Raw genomic sequence first — 18310 nt, 5'->3', positions numbered from 1 at the left:
TAGGGACAACGAGAACGGATCTCCGCTCTTGAAGTCCCTAATATCCTCGATTTGGGAGCCGATTTAGGCACTATTGACCGCGGAGAGGTCAATAGATAAAAGGGGAAATTCCAAGGACCTCGGAGAGGACAGCAATCCCTCCGAAGGTTCCAGGTTCAGGTTCTCGGAAGGATGGAAGGCCGAGTCAACCTTGAGCCGGTCAGGATCGAACTGCCGAACTGCTGTGGAATACTGCTATCATGTCCGTCCGTCCGTCTCCACGCCAGTCCTTCTTTTCTCTAGAATTCCTGCTACCGTTCTTCCTCCAGGCCTTTAATCATCTTCGTCGCTCTTCTCTGCATTTTTTTTTGGCCAACTCATCCTGGGAGGCAACTGCGCTTGACCTACTTCTAAAAAAACAAACGATCAAAAGAGCGTAAGAAGGCACTCGGCCGAAAAGAGCCTTGAAACAGAAGCTTCTGGCTCTGGGCTCCGAGGGCCGGAGTCCACCCCCCCCCCACCCCAAAACCTTCACAGCTTCGTCGTCCAATCCCTGTTGCGCTTTCTGGAGAAACACCCCCCCACACACACACACACTTTCCCCCCCCCCACTCCACTCCACTCGATATACGGAATGGCACTTGCCTTCCTCAGCAATGGTGATTTTCACCGCGCACCCAACCACCCGTACAGTTTGTTCTTTTGTGATGCTTGGCACGGCACCCTGGGAGTTGCAATTTTCCCACCGCCAGCCTAAGGCCAAAGCTCTCCAAGATAGCGGAGTCCTTTGACAAAGGGAAGCTCGTTCACGCGGATGAATGAGGAGAGGGATTCAAGGACGATCTCCATTGTATCTTAGCAAATAGGCAGCCTCGGTCTCTCTCTCTGTCTCTCTCTGTCTTTGTCTATCTGTCTCTCTCTCTCTGTGTCTGTCTGTCTCTCTCTCTCTCCCCCTCCCCGACCCAGTTCCTTTAATAAGGCTCCTGAAAATGACCCAGGTTTAAGGCAGTGTCTTTCCCCAGTGGTCTTTTGAAAAAAGACTCCCCCACCCCACCCAATTGGAGCCAATTTTCCTCATGTCTTTCTCTCTTTCTTTTCTCTCTCTTTCTTTCTGCCTTTTCTCTCTTTTTCTCTCCCTCTGTTTCTCTCTCTTTCTCTCTCTCTTCTTTTCTTTCTTTCTCTGTCTCCCTTTTTTTTCTTTCTGTCTCTCTCTTCCTCTCTCTCTCTCGCTCTTTTCTTTACTTGCTTTCTCTTTTTCTCTCTCTCTTCTTTCTTTTTCTTTCTATGTCTCTCTTTCTTTCTCCCTCTTCTTTCTCTTTCTTTCTTTCTCTCTCTTTCTCTTTTTTCTTTTCTGGCTTTCTCTTTTTTTCTCTCTCCTTTCTTTTTCTTTCTCTGTCTCTCTTTCTTTCTCCCTCTTCTTTCTTTTTCTTTCTTTCTCTCTCTTTCTCCCTCTTCTCTTCTTTCTCTTCTTTCATTTTCCTTCTCTGTCTCTCTTTCTTTCTCCCTCTTCTTTCTTTTTCTTTCTTTCTCTCTTTCTTCCTCTTCTCTTCTTTCTCTTCTTTTGTTTTCCTTCTCTGTCTCTCTCTTGCTCCCTTTTATTTCTCTTTATTTCTGTCTTTCTCCTTTTTTCCTTCCTTCCTTCCTTCCTTCCTTCCTTCCTTCCTTCCTTCCTTCCTTCCTCTCTTTCTTTCTTTCCTTCTTTCCTCTGTCTGTCTGTCTGTCTGTCTGTCTGTCTGTCTGTCTGTCTCTCTCTCTGTGTGTGTGTGTGTGTGTGTGTGTAAACCTCAGCACAGAGTTTGACACTCTTTAGGATCAACTGTATATACCTATAAAACAGGAATTAAATGAACAACACCCAGGCATTTTCTTTCTTTCTTTCTTTCTTTCTTTCTTTCTTTCTTTCTTTCTTTCTTTCTTTCTTTCTTTCTTTCTTTCTTTCTTTCTTTCTTCCTTCCTTCCTTCTTTCTTTCTTTCTTTCTTTCTTTCTTTCTCTTTCTTCTTTCTTTCTTTCTTTCTTTCTTTCTTTCTTTCATTTTTATTCATTTATTGATTTTTGTTGCGTTTAAAGGAGCGACAGGAAAAGAAAGAGAAAGAAGACATTACTATTTTTTTTTTAATTATCAGGGCTTTTTATTATTATTATTGTTTGCACCAGGAGAAGCTTTTTTGGGGGAGACAGATTGCTGTGTAGGGGGGAAGGAATGACAGATCCAAGGACGAATGGGGGACTCTTGGCTATCGAAGTAAAATATGAATGACTAAAATTTCTAGAAGTTTCCCCCCTTCCGTTGTTTTCCCTCAGAACTGAGGGCAGAAGCTTCAGGCCCCCAAGGAGAGGATTCCCTTGTACAAACACAGGCAGTCCTCGAGTTACGACCGTAAAGGAACATGCCCATTATGATTGTAAGTCAGGACAGTCATAGATCAGGACACCGGACATATGACTGGCCCGATTGTATGATCCTTTTTGCGGTGGTCATTAAACAAACACTGTGGTCATTAAGCGAAGCAATCATTGGCTATTGGCCCGTTTTGACGAAAATCGGACGGAACTGCTGGTTTTCAGCAGAACCAACGTGGTTGCATGACCGTGGGATATTACAAACTGCCGTAAATATGGACACCCAAAGTGAGGTCATGTGACTTTGGGTCGAAACTGGGTCGTAAGTACCCCAGGGGAAGTCCACGGTAACTTCAAATGGTCATTAAGTGACCGGTCATAAGTTGAGGACTACTTGTATTTCCATCCCTCTGGAACCTTTCTGATGGCCCAAGGTGTCTGATCTGAAAAGGTTCCCTAGGAGGAGGAACTTACAAGAGGTTGGATCCAACTGGAACAGGAAGCTCTTGATCTCCTTCCTGTCCAGGAGGAACCAATAGCCAGTCTTAAGGGATGGTCTCCAAAGCCAGAAGAACATGCTGCATGGTCACCACACTGGACAACTGGGCTTCAACCCAACTCCATGGTGGAAGACCAAACATCTTCTGACAGTGACCTAGGGATGGCTCCCTCTTGATTGGTGATCCAATTAAGGTTTTAAGGGAGAAGACCCCAGACCGTCATTCCCACCAGTGTGTTCCTGTGGCACAAACACACACCTTTGTGTAAGAGAGAAGCCAAGGAAGGAAGGAAGGAAGACAGCATGAGGCAACGGCGTTTTAATAAGTGTAGGGTTGACGGTGAGTCTGGAACGAAGCCCGGAAATGGCCACCTTTCTTTTGTGAAGACCACACGGCCATCGCGATGTGGCTTTCTTCTACGTCATCATCCCACGGCTCCTCATCTTTCGAGAGGCCCAGTTGGGCCTTGAGATGCTTTAACTGGGCCAGTGTGATGTTGTTTCCTCCACACACAATCACCACGAGAGACTCCAGCTGGGGAGTCAGCTTGCCTTCTGCCTGGAGATTTTGGACCCTTCCGCTGTACACAATGGCCAAGGCAGCTCCACAAGCGGGCTCCACAAGGATCTTCTCATCATCTGTGAGCGGTGGTGGTGGGGAAAAAAATGGGGATTTTAACCCACCGAATGCCAGTGAGGAGAAGAGGAAATTGATGCCTATGAGTTCAGCATCACTGTAAATCTAGGACCCTTAAACTGGCTGGCCACTAGATGGCCAAAAAGAATGTATTTAGGTACTCTTTGCTGCCATCTAGTGGTTGTCTATATGGTAGCTCAGCTCTAGTACTATAGTCTTATCTAACTAAAAGCTTGCAGAGCAAGTGACAGTAAGTTTAAAGCTGAAAGGAGAGTCACCAAGAAATAAGATAATATATCTATGCTGGAATGGTGTATCCAATAAGCTGGCACTTTGAAAAAAGTTACTATTAGCAGTAACAATAGCACTTAGATTTATATACTACTTCATAGTGCTTTTACAGCCCTCTCTAAGTGGTTTACAGAGTCAGCCTATTGCCCCCTAACAATCTGGATCCTCATTTTACCGACTTCGGAAGGATGGAAGGCTGAGTCAAACCTTAAGCCGGAACAGGATCGAACTCCTGGCAGTTGGCAGAGTTAGCCTGCAATACTGCATTCTAACCATTGTGCCACCATGAGGCAGAGTGTGAGGAGCTTTAGGGATACCCCTTGACTGTTAAAATGGGATTTGGAGAAGTTGTAATGAAGGTGGAGACGGAGACGGAGATGAAGGTGGAGGAAGAAGTAGAGGTAAAGATAAAGATCGGTGGAGGTGGAAGTGGAGATAGACATGAAGTTAATGATAATAAAGATAAAAATAGGTGGAGGTGAAGGTGAAGGTGGAGGAAGAGGTAGATAGATAGGTGGAAGTGGAAGTGGAGATAGACATGAAGATAATGATAATAAAGATAAAAATAGGTGGAGGTGAAGGTGAAGGTGGAGGAAGAGGTAGATAGATAGGTGGAAGTGGAAGTGGAGATAGACATGAAGATAATGATAATAAAGATAAAAATAGGAGGTGGAGGTGGAGATGATGGAGATGGAAGAGATGAAAATGGAGGTAGAGATGGAGACGGGCGTAAAGATAAGATAAAGATAGGAAGTGGAGATGGAGATGGAGGTGGAGATGAAGGTGAATGAAGAAGTAGAGGTAGATAGATAGGTGGAAGTGGAAGTGGAGATAGACATGAAGATAATGATAATAAAGATAAAAATAGGAGGTGGAGGTGAAGATGATGGAGATGACAATGGAGGTGGAGATGGAGATGGGCGTAAAGATAAGATAAAGATAGGAAGTGGACATGGAGTTGGAGGTGGAGGTGGAGATGAAGATGAAGATAGAAATAAAGAAGATAAAGAGCTGGAGGTGGAAGTAGAAGTAGAACTTTAAATTAAAGTAGAAATGGAGGTAGAGGTAGAAACAGTGACCGAGATGGAGAGACAAGACAGGTTGAGTGTGCCAGGACCCATACCACATACCCACAAACTTTTCAATAGCTTCTACTGCCTCTTGATCCGTGACCACTACTGAGAAAGTTGGGTGCTCCTGAGCCAGCTTCAGAGTCTCTGCTGCCACAATGCTCACCCCCAGAGTTGTAGCGACACTGAAAAGAAAAGTGTTGTAGTCACTACACCAAACCATACTTTGGTTAACCATGTATTATTGAATAAACCCCAATGAGCTCCTATATAGCCCTTTACGACAGAGGCCATATTTATCAGATTCAAAGGGGGTTCACCCTTGATACTTGTCGTGGCCTGTCGGCAGATGGCCCCTCCAGCAGCCGAATCAGAGGAGGAGAAGGCATGGGAGTCAGGGCCAGCATCAAGGCAACCTGAGAGCTCTGCGGGGGACGAGGGAATGGAACTGGCAGAAAGAGAGAAAGAGGCGGAGCCTGGGCCGTCCATCAGCCCTCAGACAAAGAGTCAATAGCTCCCAGGTCTGGAGGTGGCTGATGAGGAAGAGGAGGAACAGCTGGGTCTAGTGCCTGATGCACAGATGCACAGAAGGCAGAGGAGAGGAGAGCAGTGGAAATCTATGGGCCGGTCCTTGGGACAGAAGAGCCACCGCTGCTAGCGAAGTCCCACCCTAGCTCTGGGGATAAAAGACAGGAGGCGGAGATGAATAGATGTGACAGACAACTATTCATCTTCCAGCCGGCCAGACTTGTTAGCCAGCATTGAGAAACAGACTTTTTTCCAGGGCTACTGGCGCTTCTAATAAAGGAATCTTTTGAGTTAACTTCAGAGGGTTTGTCACCCCAACTTGTGGCTGTTCTGATCTAGGCTTCCCCAGCAGCATGAAGCCGAGTCCTCATCCCGATAAACCCCTTTTATTTAATCGACAGTGAATTCCTCTCCAGCAAAGTCTTTCCTCTCTCACAGTCTTTCAAGATGGGTCACAATTACCGACCTTGATCAGGCTTGGAAAGTGGCCAGGCCGATATCTTTCAGACGCTGCAATACTTGACAAGAATGCAGGAATGAACTAATTATCTCCTGCAAACTCCACTCCCCTTTCGCTCCTCTTTTATTCCCTCTGGGAAGGGCCATTCATTGTCCACCTGTGGCCTTACTCCCAAGTCGACCCTTGTTCTTTAGCTGTTCTCTTCGTCTGGCAACTCTGCCCATGCGCACACTGGGAACAGGCTCCAGCTGATCCTCTGCCTCACTGATGTCTGACTCCAAAGGCAGCTGATAACTGTCAGACGTCCCTGGCTCCCTCTCTGCCTCGGATGCAGAGCCCTCATCAGAGCCTTCCCCAGATACCAGGACTGGCCCATGTTCCTCCCCAACCTCCTCACTGTCCGAATCTGCTGGTGGGCCACAACAGTGGCTTCCTGTGGTTTGCACAACGTCCTGTGCAGACCAGAAAAGGAGTCGACCATCATCCAGTTGGTGGTATGAATGCAGCCACTGTGAACTAGAGAAGACACTGCCCCATCTAGCTACTAGTTCTTCTCAGCATGGGCTGCTCATCCTGGTCAGCAGAGGTCCATCCCAACAAGGCTCACCTGGTAATTTGAGGAAGTGTCACCAGCTTCCCGGCTTCCAAGGCAGCATTCAGGCTGTGAGCTCCTTTGGTTTCCAAGGCAACCACCGGCACATCCTCCCAGCCCACTTCTCGTAGGCCTTGAATCACTCCACATAGCATGCCCCCTCCTCCAACAGAGAGGGCAATGGCTCCAGGCTTGGAGGCCATCTGCTCTTTCATCTCCCTGACCAGAGACATGTGACCTTCCCTGGAAGGGAGAGAAATAGGGGTGAGCCGAACTGCCTTAGCAAAGAATTGATAAGGCAGGAGAGGAGAAGATAAACTGGGGGAAGAAAACGAGACCGAGGTGGGTGAAGATTTCTGTCCCGACTCTTCTCAGAGCACTGAAGGATGATATCTCCTTGGGTCTTGATGGGACCCAAGGGTCCTAACACATACTGCTTGTCTAACGGAATGTACAGATGATCTTGGGGAACCAGGGGAAGAGGTGTGTGACCTGGGAAGCAGTTAGATAAGACAGGCAGGAGCCCCTAGTGGCTTAACAAAAAAAAAATGGGCCTACCAGAAGTCTGGAAATAGGCCCATTTCCGGCCTCCAGAGGGCCTCCAGAGGTGCCCAGGGAAGGCTGTTTTCACCCTCCTGGAGGTTCGAGAAAAGCCACTGGAGCCTCCAGAGGGCGAAAAACGGGCCTACCGGAAGTACTGGAACTCCGGAAATGCACCTGTTTCTGGCCTCCAAAGGGCCTCCAGAGCCCAGGGAGGCTGCTCTTGCCCTCCTGGAGGTTCGAGGAAAGCCTCTGGAGCCTTCAGACAGCGAAAAACGGGTCTACCGGAAGTACCGGAAGTCTGGAAATGGGCCCATTTCCGGCCTCCAAAGGGCCTCCGGAGCCCGGGGAGGCCGTTTTCACCCTCCTGGAGGCTCGAGGAAAGCTTCCGGAGCCTTGGGAAGATGAAAACACTCCCACACTGTGGTGCAGGAGGCCAAGTAGGCCACGCCCCCATGACTATACCCACCCAGCAACCGGGCAGCAAACCGGTTGTTAAATTTTTCAATCCCACCCCTGTCCTCGCACTTATGGCTGCTGCAGCAGCATTCTCAACAACCCCCTTAACAACTGCAGTGATTTGCAGGTCCCAACTTTCCTTGAAACTCAGCAGCTCAAGCTCAACTAAGTGGTAGAGATGTTCTTGGACATCCTTGACTTTGAAAAGCCCAGAAACCAAAAGTGGAAAGACATTTGATATATGGCAAAAGACCGTAAATTGGTTCTGAGAAATTTGAATCGAATGTCTTCCAAAGATGTCTACAATCACGGTATGGACAGATCTGGGCTTCACACCAAAATTGATAGATGACCCTGATGGCCTCCAAACCTTTCAGTGCCTTGAGGATGTAATTTCCATCTCAGCATAAAAGAAAGTAAGAATGATCCTTGTGTTCCTTTGGGCACTCTTTAGAATAGACCTTAGTTGGATTTTCCATGTGCTACAGGTATGAAAAATATGAAATAAAACTTGTTCTGTGTGGTTCCTATTAATTTGACACCGATGCCTGTGGCTTGCAGATCTTTTTCATAGGTTTTCATAAAGGCCATAACCTCTTTTCCCCCACCTTTTGGCTCTAATATAATTAATCCGTTCTTTATGCATTGGGAGGTAAAGGAAGGAAGAAGTCCTGCCCTGAAGCCAAGGGAGATAACTGCAGCATCTGGGTAAGGAATTTCTTCTTGGTCTTGTCAGGTAAGATCAAGTGTAGAGGGGATAAAATTAAGGGACAGAATGCAATCTTGAGTCCTTATAGGAAAGATGGGGCTATAAATTTAATGGAGGAGGAAGGAAGGAGGAAGAGGAAGAAGAAGAAAAGGAGGAGGAAGGAGGAAGAAGGGAGGAGGTGGTGGAAAAGGAGGAGGAGGAAGGAAGGAGGAAGAGGAAGAAGATGAAGAAGAAGAGGAGGAAGGAGGAAGGAGGAGGAGGTGGAAAAGGAGGAGGAGGAAGAAGAGGAGGAGGAGGAGGGAGGGAGGAAGAGGAAGAAGATGAAGAAAAAGAGGAGGAAGGAGGAAGAGATGGAAAAGGAAGAGGGAGGAGGGAGGAGGAGGAGGAGGAAGAGGTGGAAGGGAGGAGGGAGGAAAGAAGGAGGAAAGAAGGAAGAAGGAGGAAGGAGGAGGAGGAGAAGAGGAAGAGGAGGAGGAAGGAGGAAGAAGGGAGGAGGTGGTGGAAAAGGAGGAGGAGGAAGGAAGGAGGAAGAGGAAGAAGATGAAGAAGAAGAGGAGGAAGGAGGAAGGAGGAAGGAGGAGGAGGTGGAAAAGGAGGAGGAGGAAGAAGAGGCGGAGGAGGAGGGAGGGAGGAAAGAAGGAGGAGGAAGAGGAGGAGGAGGAAGGAAGGAGGAAGAGGAAGAAGATGAAGAAAAAGAGGAGGAAGGAGGAAGAGATGGAAAAGGAAGAGGGAGGAGGGAGGAGGAGGAGGAGGAAGAGGTGGAAGGGAGGAGGGAGGAAAGAAGGAGGAAAGAAGGAAGAAGGAGGAAGGAGGAGGAGAAGAGGAAGAGGAAGGATGAGGAAGAGGAAGAAGAAGGAGGAGAAGAAAAAGAGGAGGAGGAGGAAGAGGAACAAAGAAGGAGGAAAGAGAAGGAGGATGGAGAAAGCAGGAAGAGGAAGGAAGAAACAGGAGGAGGAGGAAAGAGGAGGAGGAAGATGTGTATTTCTTTAGAGGATTTTAGGAATACTTACCAAATCAAGGGATCATCAAACGGAGGCACATAAACCCACTCAGGATTGTTCTTCACCAACTCTTTAGCTGCTTTTGTGCTGTCTGCTAATATCTGGGGAGGAGAAGTCCCTTTGTTAGATCAAGAAGACGCTAAGGAAACAATACCAAGAAATATCGACCGCTATCTGCAACCTTGAAGAGCGACAATATACTGTAGGCAAGTTGTCCCACTGGTTAATTGTTCTCCTCACTCTTAGGAAATTTCTCCTTAGTTCTAAATTGCTTCTCTCCTTGATTAGTCTCCACCCATTGCTTCTTGTCCTGCCCTCAGGTGCTTTGGAGAATAGCTTGACTCCCTCTTCTTTGGGGCAGCCCCTGAGATGTTGGAAGACTGCTATCATGTCTTCCCTGGTCCTTCTTTTCATTAAACTAGACATACCCAGTTCCTGCAACCGTTCTTCATAAGTTTTAGCCTCCAGTCCCCTAATCCTCTTTGTTGCTCTTCTCTGCACTCTTTCTAGAGTCTCCACATCTTATTTTATCGTGGTGAGCAAAACTGAATGCAATATTCCTCAGCCCACTATCTCCAAACCTACCTCTCCTTCAACATACACTGAGCTGCCTTCTTCCTTCAGTCGCTCAATAGTGAAAGCTGGGGTACAGGAGGGGACGTAGATGGTGGCTGGGATCCCCAATTTTCGGGCAGAATAGGCCACCGCAAGGCCAGCATTTCCACCTGAAAAGGAAAGGTGTTTGACATTTAATGTGACCTACAGCGCTGGGTCTCAAACACCGGACTGTCAGCTTTCCAGCTGACAAGCTCAGCATCTTTAACCGCTGACCCTTCGTTCGCATCCTCTCCTTAGCAGGTAGTAACCTAAATAACCCATTTCATGTAGTTAGAAGAGTCATGGTGGCACAGTGGTTAGAGGGCAGTACCCACAGGCTACTTCTGCTGACTGCTGGCTGCCTGCTTTTCTGAGATCTTTTCTTACTTTCGTGGAACTACAATTGATTTGGACATCTTCCTCTTTCTCCCCTTTCCTTCCTTCCTTCCTTCCTTCCTTCCTTCCTTCCTTCCTTCCTTCCTTCCTTCCTTCCTCCTTTCCTTTCCTTTCCTTTCTCTCCTTCCTTCATTTCCTTTCCTTCCTTCCTTCCTACAACTCTCTACCTCCCTTCCCTTCCTCCCTCTCTCCTTCCTTCCTTTCCTTTCCTTCCTTCTATCTTTCCTACAACTCTCTCGTTTCCTCCCTCCTGCCCTCCTGCCCTCCCTCCCTTACTCACTCATTCACTTCTTTTCCTTCCTTCCTTCCTTCCTTCCTTCCTTCCTTCCTTCCTTCCTTCCTTCCTTCCTTCCTTCCTTCCTTCTTCCTTTCCCTTCCCTTCCCTTCCCTTCCCTTCCCTTCCTTCCATGGTGCAGTAGTTAGAATGCAGCATTGCAGGCTGATTCTGCCCATAGCCATCATTTCGATCCTCACCGGCTCAAGGTTGACTCAGCCTTCCATCCTTCCAAGGTGGGTAAAATGAGAACCCAAAATTATTGGGGGCAATATGCTGAGACTGTAAACCACTTAGAGAGGGCTGTAGAGCACTGTAAAGCTGCATATAAGTCTAAGTGCTATTGCTATGGTGGTAGTTGCCTTCCATACTTTTCTTAAAGACTTATGGAAAGTTTGTTGAGAATGGAGAAACAGTATAAATCTTGACTTTCATAGCTCAGTCATGTTATTGCTACAGTCCATCACTCAATAGACTCGGACCATCTCATAGCTTTCATCCCTGATGGTCCCCCTTTCCCACAGAAATGCTGACCCAAGACCTGTACAGTAGTGGCCAAAATTGTGGAAACCTTTTGGGAAAAGTGTATTTTTGAGGTTTGGTGGCTAATAACACTATTTCTTCTTCTTCTTCTTTTTTTTATTTTTTGGAGTTTCAAGATAATCCTATTCCACTGCTGGAATGGCCTGGGAATAGCCCAGACCTTCACCCATTTGGAAAATCTATGGAGCCGACTAAAGAAACTGGTTAGCCAGAAGCGACCCAGCAATAAAACCCAGTTAATAGAAGCCATCATTCCATCTTGGTTTCACATGAGAACAGCTGCAGAACTCAAAGACTTGGTTCACTCCATGGGAAGACGTTGTAAGGCCGTCATTCATGCTAAAGGTGACCCAATTTAGTATTAACTGACGTGGTGATCATTTCCATATATCTCGTTTTTTCTACGGTGATCATTTTTCTATATCTCGTTTTTTCTATGCGTTTCCCTTTTCTTCTTTAGACTGTAACTGCTATTCTAATAGCAAATCCATCATAAAAGTTATGGCATGACATTCTTGATTCAATTATCTTTCCATTGATATATAATTTTATGGTACTACTCCCAAAAAAAGGGGGTGTTATTTGCTAGTTTTAGAAAATACACTTTTCCCCAAAGGTTCCCACAATTTTGGCCACTACTGTATTTATTGGAAGGCTGCCACGGGTATCCATTTACCTGAGGAAGTGACCAAGTGCTTGCACCCTCGTTCCACCCACTGTGGAAGCAAAAACAGAAACATGAGAAGTGACATCCTTCACGGCACAAGAGAATTTCAACCGACTGAAGGCATTTCTCACTTGACGTCCCTTAATGTGGTCACAAAAATAGGAAAAGCAGGGATTCCTTCAAATATAGCTGAATAATTGCATCGTGCTAGTTGGGACTAATGGATATTTTTCATTCATCAACATTACATACAGATTAACGGAAGGGACCTTGTAGGTCATCTAGTCCAACCCCCCACCCAAGCAGGAGACCCTACACCATTTCTGACAGATGGCAGTCCAGTCTCTTCTTGAAAGCTTCCAATGGTGAAGCTCCCACAACTTCTGAAGGCAACTTCTGTTCCATCGGTTGATTGTTCTCACTGTCAGAAAATTCCTCCTTATTTCTAGGTTGAATCTCTCCTTGATCAGTTTCCATCCATTCTTCCTTGTCTGGCCTTCAAAAATAGCTTGACCCCCTTCCTCCTCTCTGGGGCAGCCCCTCAAGTATTGGAAGACTTGCTGTCATGTCTCCCCTGGTCCTTCTCTTCACTAGACTAGCCATGCCCAGTTCCTGCAACCGTTCTTCATATGTTTTAGTCTCCAGTCCCCTAATCATCTCCTGACCAAATGTGTGTATATATACATGATGGGAATATACAGGTTGTCCTCAACTTATGACCACAACTGAGCCCAAAATTTCTGTTGCTAAGTGAGACATTTGTCAAGGGAGTTTTGCCCTATATTATGAATTAGAAGGATTTTTTTTCCTTAGGCTTCTAACACCTACAACACTGGTTATTTCGTTCATCATCATCTTCTTTTAACAACCCCATAATCCCTTGCGGGGTGGAGCCTGGGCAATTGAATGGAGCTGAGTTTTTACTGGCCAGATGCCCTTCCTGTTACCAATGCGGAGTTTTGTCAGCAGATATATTCTCATTGTGCCCAGAGAGAGAAATATCTGCCTCTACCTAGGATCGAACTCACAGCCTCCTGAATGTGAGGCGAGAATGCCACCTCTAGGCCACCGCACCACAACAGTGGTTATTTCATTACCCCCATACAAACATTTCTTCAAACAAAGGACGAATCATCATCTATTACAGATGTTCTACAGGATCCTGGACTGAGCAGGAATTGGACTAACTGGATGGTCTATATCAGTGATGGCTAACCTTTTTGCCATCGCGTGCCCACAGCCATAATTCAATGCCCCCCCCATGCCCCCTGCCCCCATGCACGATCCCCCTGCGCTTCCCCCGCTTTTGGCACGCAATGGCAAAAAGGTTACCGGTGGGCCCAGTAGGCCTGTTTTTCACCCTCCCTGGCTCCCAAGGCTCTCTTGGAACCTGGGGAGGGCGAAAACAGCCTCCCCACCCCACCCAGAGGCCCTCCAGAGGCTGGAAACAGCCCATTTCCCGACTTCTGGTGGGCCCGGTAGGCCCCATTTTTTGCCCTCTCTAGGCTCCAGAGGCTCTTGGAGCCTGGGGAGGGTGAAACCCCCCCCTGGGAGGCCAGAAACGGCCCATTTCCTGACTTCCGGTGGGCCCGGAAGGCCCGTTTTTCACCCTCCATAGACTCCAGAGGCTTTGTTGGAGCCTGGGGAGGGCAAAAACAGCCTTCCCTATCCCCCTGAGGCCCTCCAGAGGCCAGAAACGGCCCGTTTCCTGACTTCCAGTGAGCCCGGAAGGCCCAAAAATCAGCTGGCCACATGCCCACAGATATGGCTCCACATGCCACCTGTGGCACGCATGCCATAGATTCGCCATCCCGGGTCTATATTCTACCTTGTGACTCAAGGATTCCATAATTCTCTTTTTTACAAAAAATAAAAATAAAATAAAATGTCAACTAATTGGCCAAACTTGGTTCTTCCTAGGCACAGCCTTTGCTTCCAGCCCTGTCAGATGTGAATTGGACAACTCCCATCATGTCCCGCTCACAGAACCTCTCTCCAATCCATACCGTTTTGCAGAAATTCCCAATGCCTCGTATCTTAAAAGAAGCTGTGGGTTGGGCGCACTCCAGTTTGAGGTAGACCTTGGTGCCGGCCAACTTAGAAAGAGGGATGCTTTCTCTCAGTGGTGTAGTCACATGGAGGGGATCAGTAGGAGCCATCTAGAAGGCTGAGAAATTAAAGATGGTGAGATCCAGCATGATTGAACTCAACGCGGTACTTCTTTAATCTACATTCATACACACAGACACACAGAGAGATTTTAGTTTGCTTCTGCAGACTCATCCAGCTGGTCAACTTTATTGGATCATGAACAGAGGTGGTATTTTGCCGGTTCAGACCGGTTTGCCTGAACTGGTAGCAGAAATCGCAAGTGTCCCTGCCCACCCATCCCGGCTCTATATGCCATCCTATTTAGGCAAGTTTTTGAGGCCGGAAGCATGCACAGAAGGCACGGGCGCTCACATTTGCAAACCGGTAGGGAAAGTAAGCGAATACCATTCCTGATCATGATAGTCTCCAAACTTGGCAACTTTAAGACTTGTGGACTTCAACTCCCAGAGTTCTTCAGCCAGCTCTGGGCAGCCCATAAACTCTTATGTGGCCCATAAACTCTGGGCAGCATTTATATATAGCCATATTAAACTAACGAGGTGTTGGGTTTTTTAATTTATTTTTTGTGTGTGTGTGCCCTTGAGTCAAAAGTGCTTCCTTCCTTCCTAGGACTTGAGAGAGAGTAGAATAGAATTATTATTTTTTTAATTGGCCAAGTGTGATTGGACACACAAGGAATTTATCTTTGGTGCATAGGCTCTCAGTGTACGTAAAAAGACAAGATACATTTGTCAAGAATCATAAGGTACAACACTTAATGGTAGTCATAGGGTACAAATAAGCAATCAGGAAACAATATCAATATAAATCGTAAGGATACCAGCAACAAAGTGACAGTCATAAGTGGAAGGAGATGGGTGGTGGAAACAATGAGAAGATTAATAGTAGTGCAGACTTAGTGAATAGTTTGACAGTGTTGAGGGAATTATTTGTTTAGCAGAGTGATGGGGTTCAGGAAAAAACTGTCCTTGTGTCTAGTTGTTCTGGTGTGCAGTGCTCTATAGCCTTGTTTTGAGGGTAGGAGTTGAAACTTGAGAGAAGGCTTGGCTGAAGTTCGCTCAGCTGGCTTTGTGCCTAAAGTGGGATTCGAACTCACGGTCCCCTGGTTTGTCGCCTGGTACCTTAATCACTACACCATCCTGGCTCTCAATGCCATGAAACTTTCATTCAGTTTCCCGGCATCTCCCCTATGTTAAGTCTACATATCAGAACTGCAAACGTTAGCATGGCCACAAGATGGCAGAAAAGAGCTAGTATTTTCTGGGGAGGTGGGATGGGGTGTTCGATGACTGCCCCCTAGGGGCTACCTGGATCTTTGCAGCCCAGATATCTAAAAGGCCTTCCCTATGACAAAGCAAACGAACCCTAAGGTCTCCCAGCAAGCAAGAGGAGTGCTTATATACTGTAAATGGATGCTGTCTTCTCCATTTCTGGCTGAAATTCAACCCTTCAGCTGTTCAGGAGCGAGCGAGCAGTGAAGGCCCATTGTTTCTGCCAAGGAGGGAATCAATGGGATTTTCAAAGCTTTTTTTTCCTTCAAAAGTTAATCCGTGCAATTTCAGCTGTTCCCTGCGTGTCAGTTTCCCTGCTTCTATTGGGCGATCTTATCAGGAATGGTGCCGTGTCTTCGTCCAACGCTGAAGCTATTTTCTTTCTAACCACTGTAAGAATCCAAAGAATCCATGCGTCTGTCTGTCTGTCTGCCTGCCTCCCTCCCTCTCTCCCCGTCTGTCTGCCTCCCTCCCTCTTCCCATCTGACTGTCTGTCTATCTGCCTCCCTCCCTCCCTCCCTCCCCCATCTGCCTGCCTACCTACCTACCTACCTACCTACCTACCTACCTACCTACCTATGTATCTATCTATCATCTATCTATCACCTATCCCCCTATCTGTCTCTCTCGCTCTCTATCTCCCCATCTGCCCGTCTGCCCGTCTATCTGTCTCTGTCTGTCTGTTTCTCTCTCTCTCTCTCTGACTCTGACTCTGACTCTGATTCTGTCTCTCTATCTCTATCATCTTTCTTTCTATCTTATCTATCTTATCTATCTATCTATCTATCTATCTATCTATCTATCTATCTATCTATCTATCTATCTATCATCTCTATCACGTATCCCCCTATCTGTCTCTCTCTCTCCCCATCTGCCCATCTATCCGTCTCTGTCTCTCTGTTTCTCTGTCTCTCTCTGCCTCTCTCTGCCTCTGTCTCTCTATCTCTATCATCTTTCTTTCTTTCTTTCTTTCTTTCTATCTTATCTATCTATCTATCTATCTATCTATCTATCTATCTATCTATCTATCTATCATCTCTATCACCTATCCCCCTATCTGTCTCTCTCTCTCCCCCATCTGCCCATCTATCCATCTCTGTCTCTGTCTCTCTGTCTCTCTCTCTCTGTCTCTCTCTCTCTCTCACCTATCCCCCTATCTGTCTCTCTCCCCATCTGCCCATCTCTCTCTCTCTCTCTCTGTCTCTCTCTCTGTCTCTCTATTTCTATCATCCATCCATCCATCCATCCATCTATCATCTATCTCCCAACTGCCTGTCTATCTGTCTCTCTCTCTCTGTCTCTCTCTCTGTGTGTGTGTGTGTGTCTCTGTCTGTCGTCTGTCTGTCTGTCTGTCTGTCTGTCTGTCTGTCTGTCTGTCTACCTATCTATCTATCTATCTATCTATCTATCTATCTATCTATCTATCTTTCTATCTATCTATCTATCTATCCTATCATCTCTACCTAACTACCTACCTAACTACCTGTCCATTCCCCTTTTGCCCCTTTAATTGAGGAATCCCATGAAGACAACAGGGAGCGAGAAGAAGGAAAATGCTTTAGGCCCCTTATTTAAAAGTCTTTCCTACTTCCCCTCTGAATCAGGGTCTGGCGGCCTCATCTGCTGCCATATATCACTCTGCTGAAACGAAAATCATCCCTCCAAGCCAATTCCCTATCGATAAAACCCGGCCTCTTGTCTGCCGTTTTGATTATCTGACTCCCCCCCTGAGCCTTCTCGTCCGCTGCTAATCCAGAGACTGAAAAAAGTGTGGCTCCTTCTGAGTTATTTAAGCGATTGAGAAGGAGCGGCTGAGAAACAAGGATACACTTACCCCAGACAGGCCTAGGAAAAGCTGTGGAAAATGGGTTGCCAAAAGCGAAGGGGGTTTAATGTGTGTGAGATGGTCTCGGTAGTCTTCAAGGGATGGAAGCCAACTTTTCAAGGGTCTTTTCTTCTCTCAGGCAGCTTCGGTCCTGAACTTCACTGCGTCTTTGGAGAACATGAATCCGTCTCTCCCAACTTTTATAAGCTGGTGGCCTTGGCTTGGGGGCCAATGAGGGGAGGGAACCAGGCACCCCCCAAGACTACCCCCTTGATCTCCGATGACATCCCTCCTTTCTCTGGTCCAACCCCGAAATTCCAGCTGGAGAGAAAAAAAAGAGCAGAGAGGATGAGGGTCAGAGGGGGTTTAAGGCAGGGCTTACAGCTCACTTCTATCATTTCAATTCCAAAAGGGGAGATAGCCTCATTGGTTGGTTGGTGGAAGGAGAGAGGGAGGGAAGCAGGGGGGGCCTGGAAAGCAGGGCAAGCAGGCTAAAATGACAAAGGGACCCTTCATGCTGACCAAAACCGGCTGAAACCAGGACGGGTGGCTCGATCCGGAATGGAGAGCCAGCTCGAAAACCTCCCATCCAATCCAGCACATTGACAGGCAAAACAAACAATTCAGATTTCCCCTGCCGTGCCCACCCACCCTTTTCCAGGTCTGCCTGGTTCGTTTTATTTTAAAAGTTCCTCCGCCATCGACTTTTGGGTTGGAAAAAAAGAACGACTCCTTGCGGGGGCGGGGAAAAGAAAGTCGTACCAAAGAATCTCAACACCGCTGTGGTTGAGATGTAACAGTAACAGAGTTTGGAAGGGACTTTGGAGGTCATCTAGTCCAACCCCCTGCTCACGCAGGATACCTGTGCTAGGGATGAACCTTTTCGATCGACAAGCTCAGTGTCTTAGCCACTGAGCATGCTGAATCTGTGGTCCTTCTTCAATTTATTGAAGGGCTCTGTAGGAAACGCAAGATTGTGGAGGTGGCTGAGAGGACGAGGGCAGATTTTTAACAAGGAGGAATGGCCAGCAAGGCTTAGCCGAACTGGGCATCCATCACGGGCTGCAAAAGAGCACAGATCTGAGCTTGGAGAAGGTACAGTATGTAGAGACCATTAGCAAAAACGTAAATTTGGTCCAGGAAAACAGGAAAGCGTAAGAAAGAGACTCAAAACAGGTCCAACTTGGATCTCTTGATAGATAGACAGACAGACAGACAGACAGACAGACAGACAGACAGACAGATAGATGATTGATAGATGATTGATAGATAGATAGATAGATAGATAGATAGATAGATAGATAGACTGATGATTGATAGATGATTGATAGATAGATAGATAGATAGATAGATAGATAGATAGATAGATAGACAGATAGATAGACTGATGATTGATAGATAGATGACAGATAGATAGATAGATAGATAGATAGATAGATAGATAGATAGATAGATAGAATTCTTTATTGGCCAAGTGTGATTGGACACACAAGGAATTTGTCTTGGTGCATATGCTCTC

The 18310-nt window shown here is 46.7% G+C and overlaps 1 protein-coding gene across 1 annotated transcript; it reads right to left on the bottom strand.

Moving 5' to 3' along the window:
* Nucleotides 1–3061: 3061 nt before the first annotated feature.
* On the bottom strand, nt 3062–16958 carry LOC139326841 (L-serine dehydratase/L-threonine deaminase-like). Its single transcript, XM_070956619.1, has 8 exons — nt 16801–16958; nt 13590–13750; nt 11593–11632; nt 9692–9831; nt 9116–9207; nt 6413–6640; nt 4878–5002; nt 3062–3458 (listed from the first exon to the last, which is right to left on the bottom strand). The coding sequence occupies exons 2-8, from the start codon at nt 13740–13742 to the stop codon at nt 3139–3141; spliced, it is 1098 nt and encodes a 365-aa protein (XP_070812720.1). The 5' UTR covers nt 13743–13750; nt 16801–16958; the 3' UTR covers nt 3062–3138.
* Between the last annotated feature and the right edge of the window lie 1352 nt (nt 16959–18310).

This window comes from Pituophis catenifer, unplaced genomic scaffold, assembly GCF_029215685.1.
Source record: "Pituophis catenifer annectens isolate HBS135680 unplaced genomic scaffold, rPitCat1.0.hap2 SCAF_174, whole genome shotgun sequence".
Taxonomy (NCBI): domain Eukaryota; kingdom Metazoa; phylum Chordata; class Lepidosauria; order Squamata; family Colubridae; genus Pituophis; species Pituophis catenifer.
This window is presented reverse-complemented; position numbering and strand designations above follow the sequence as displayed.

Excerpts from the sequence above, each read along its gene's own strand:
- LOC139326841 (XM_070956619.1), bottom strand. The coding sequence starts at position 13,742 with ATGGCTCCTACTGATCCCCTCCATGTGACTACACCACTGAGAGAAAGC. Across the intron at positions 9,208-9,691 it reads CAGTGTATGTTGAAGGAGAG|ATATTAGCAGACAGCACAAA; the intron begins GTAGGTTTGGAG and ends TCTCCTCCCCAG. Across the intron at positions 5,003-6,412 it reads ACACTTCCTCAAATTACCAG|TGTCGCTACAACTCTGGGGG; the intron begins GTGAGCCTTGTT and ends TTTTCTTTTCAG.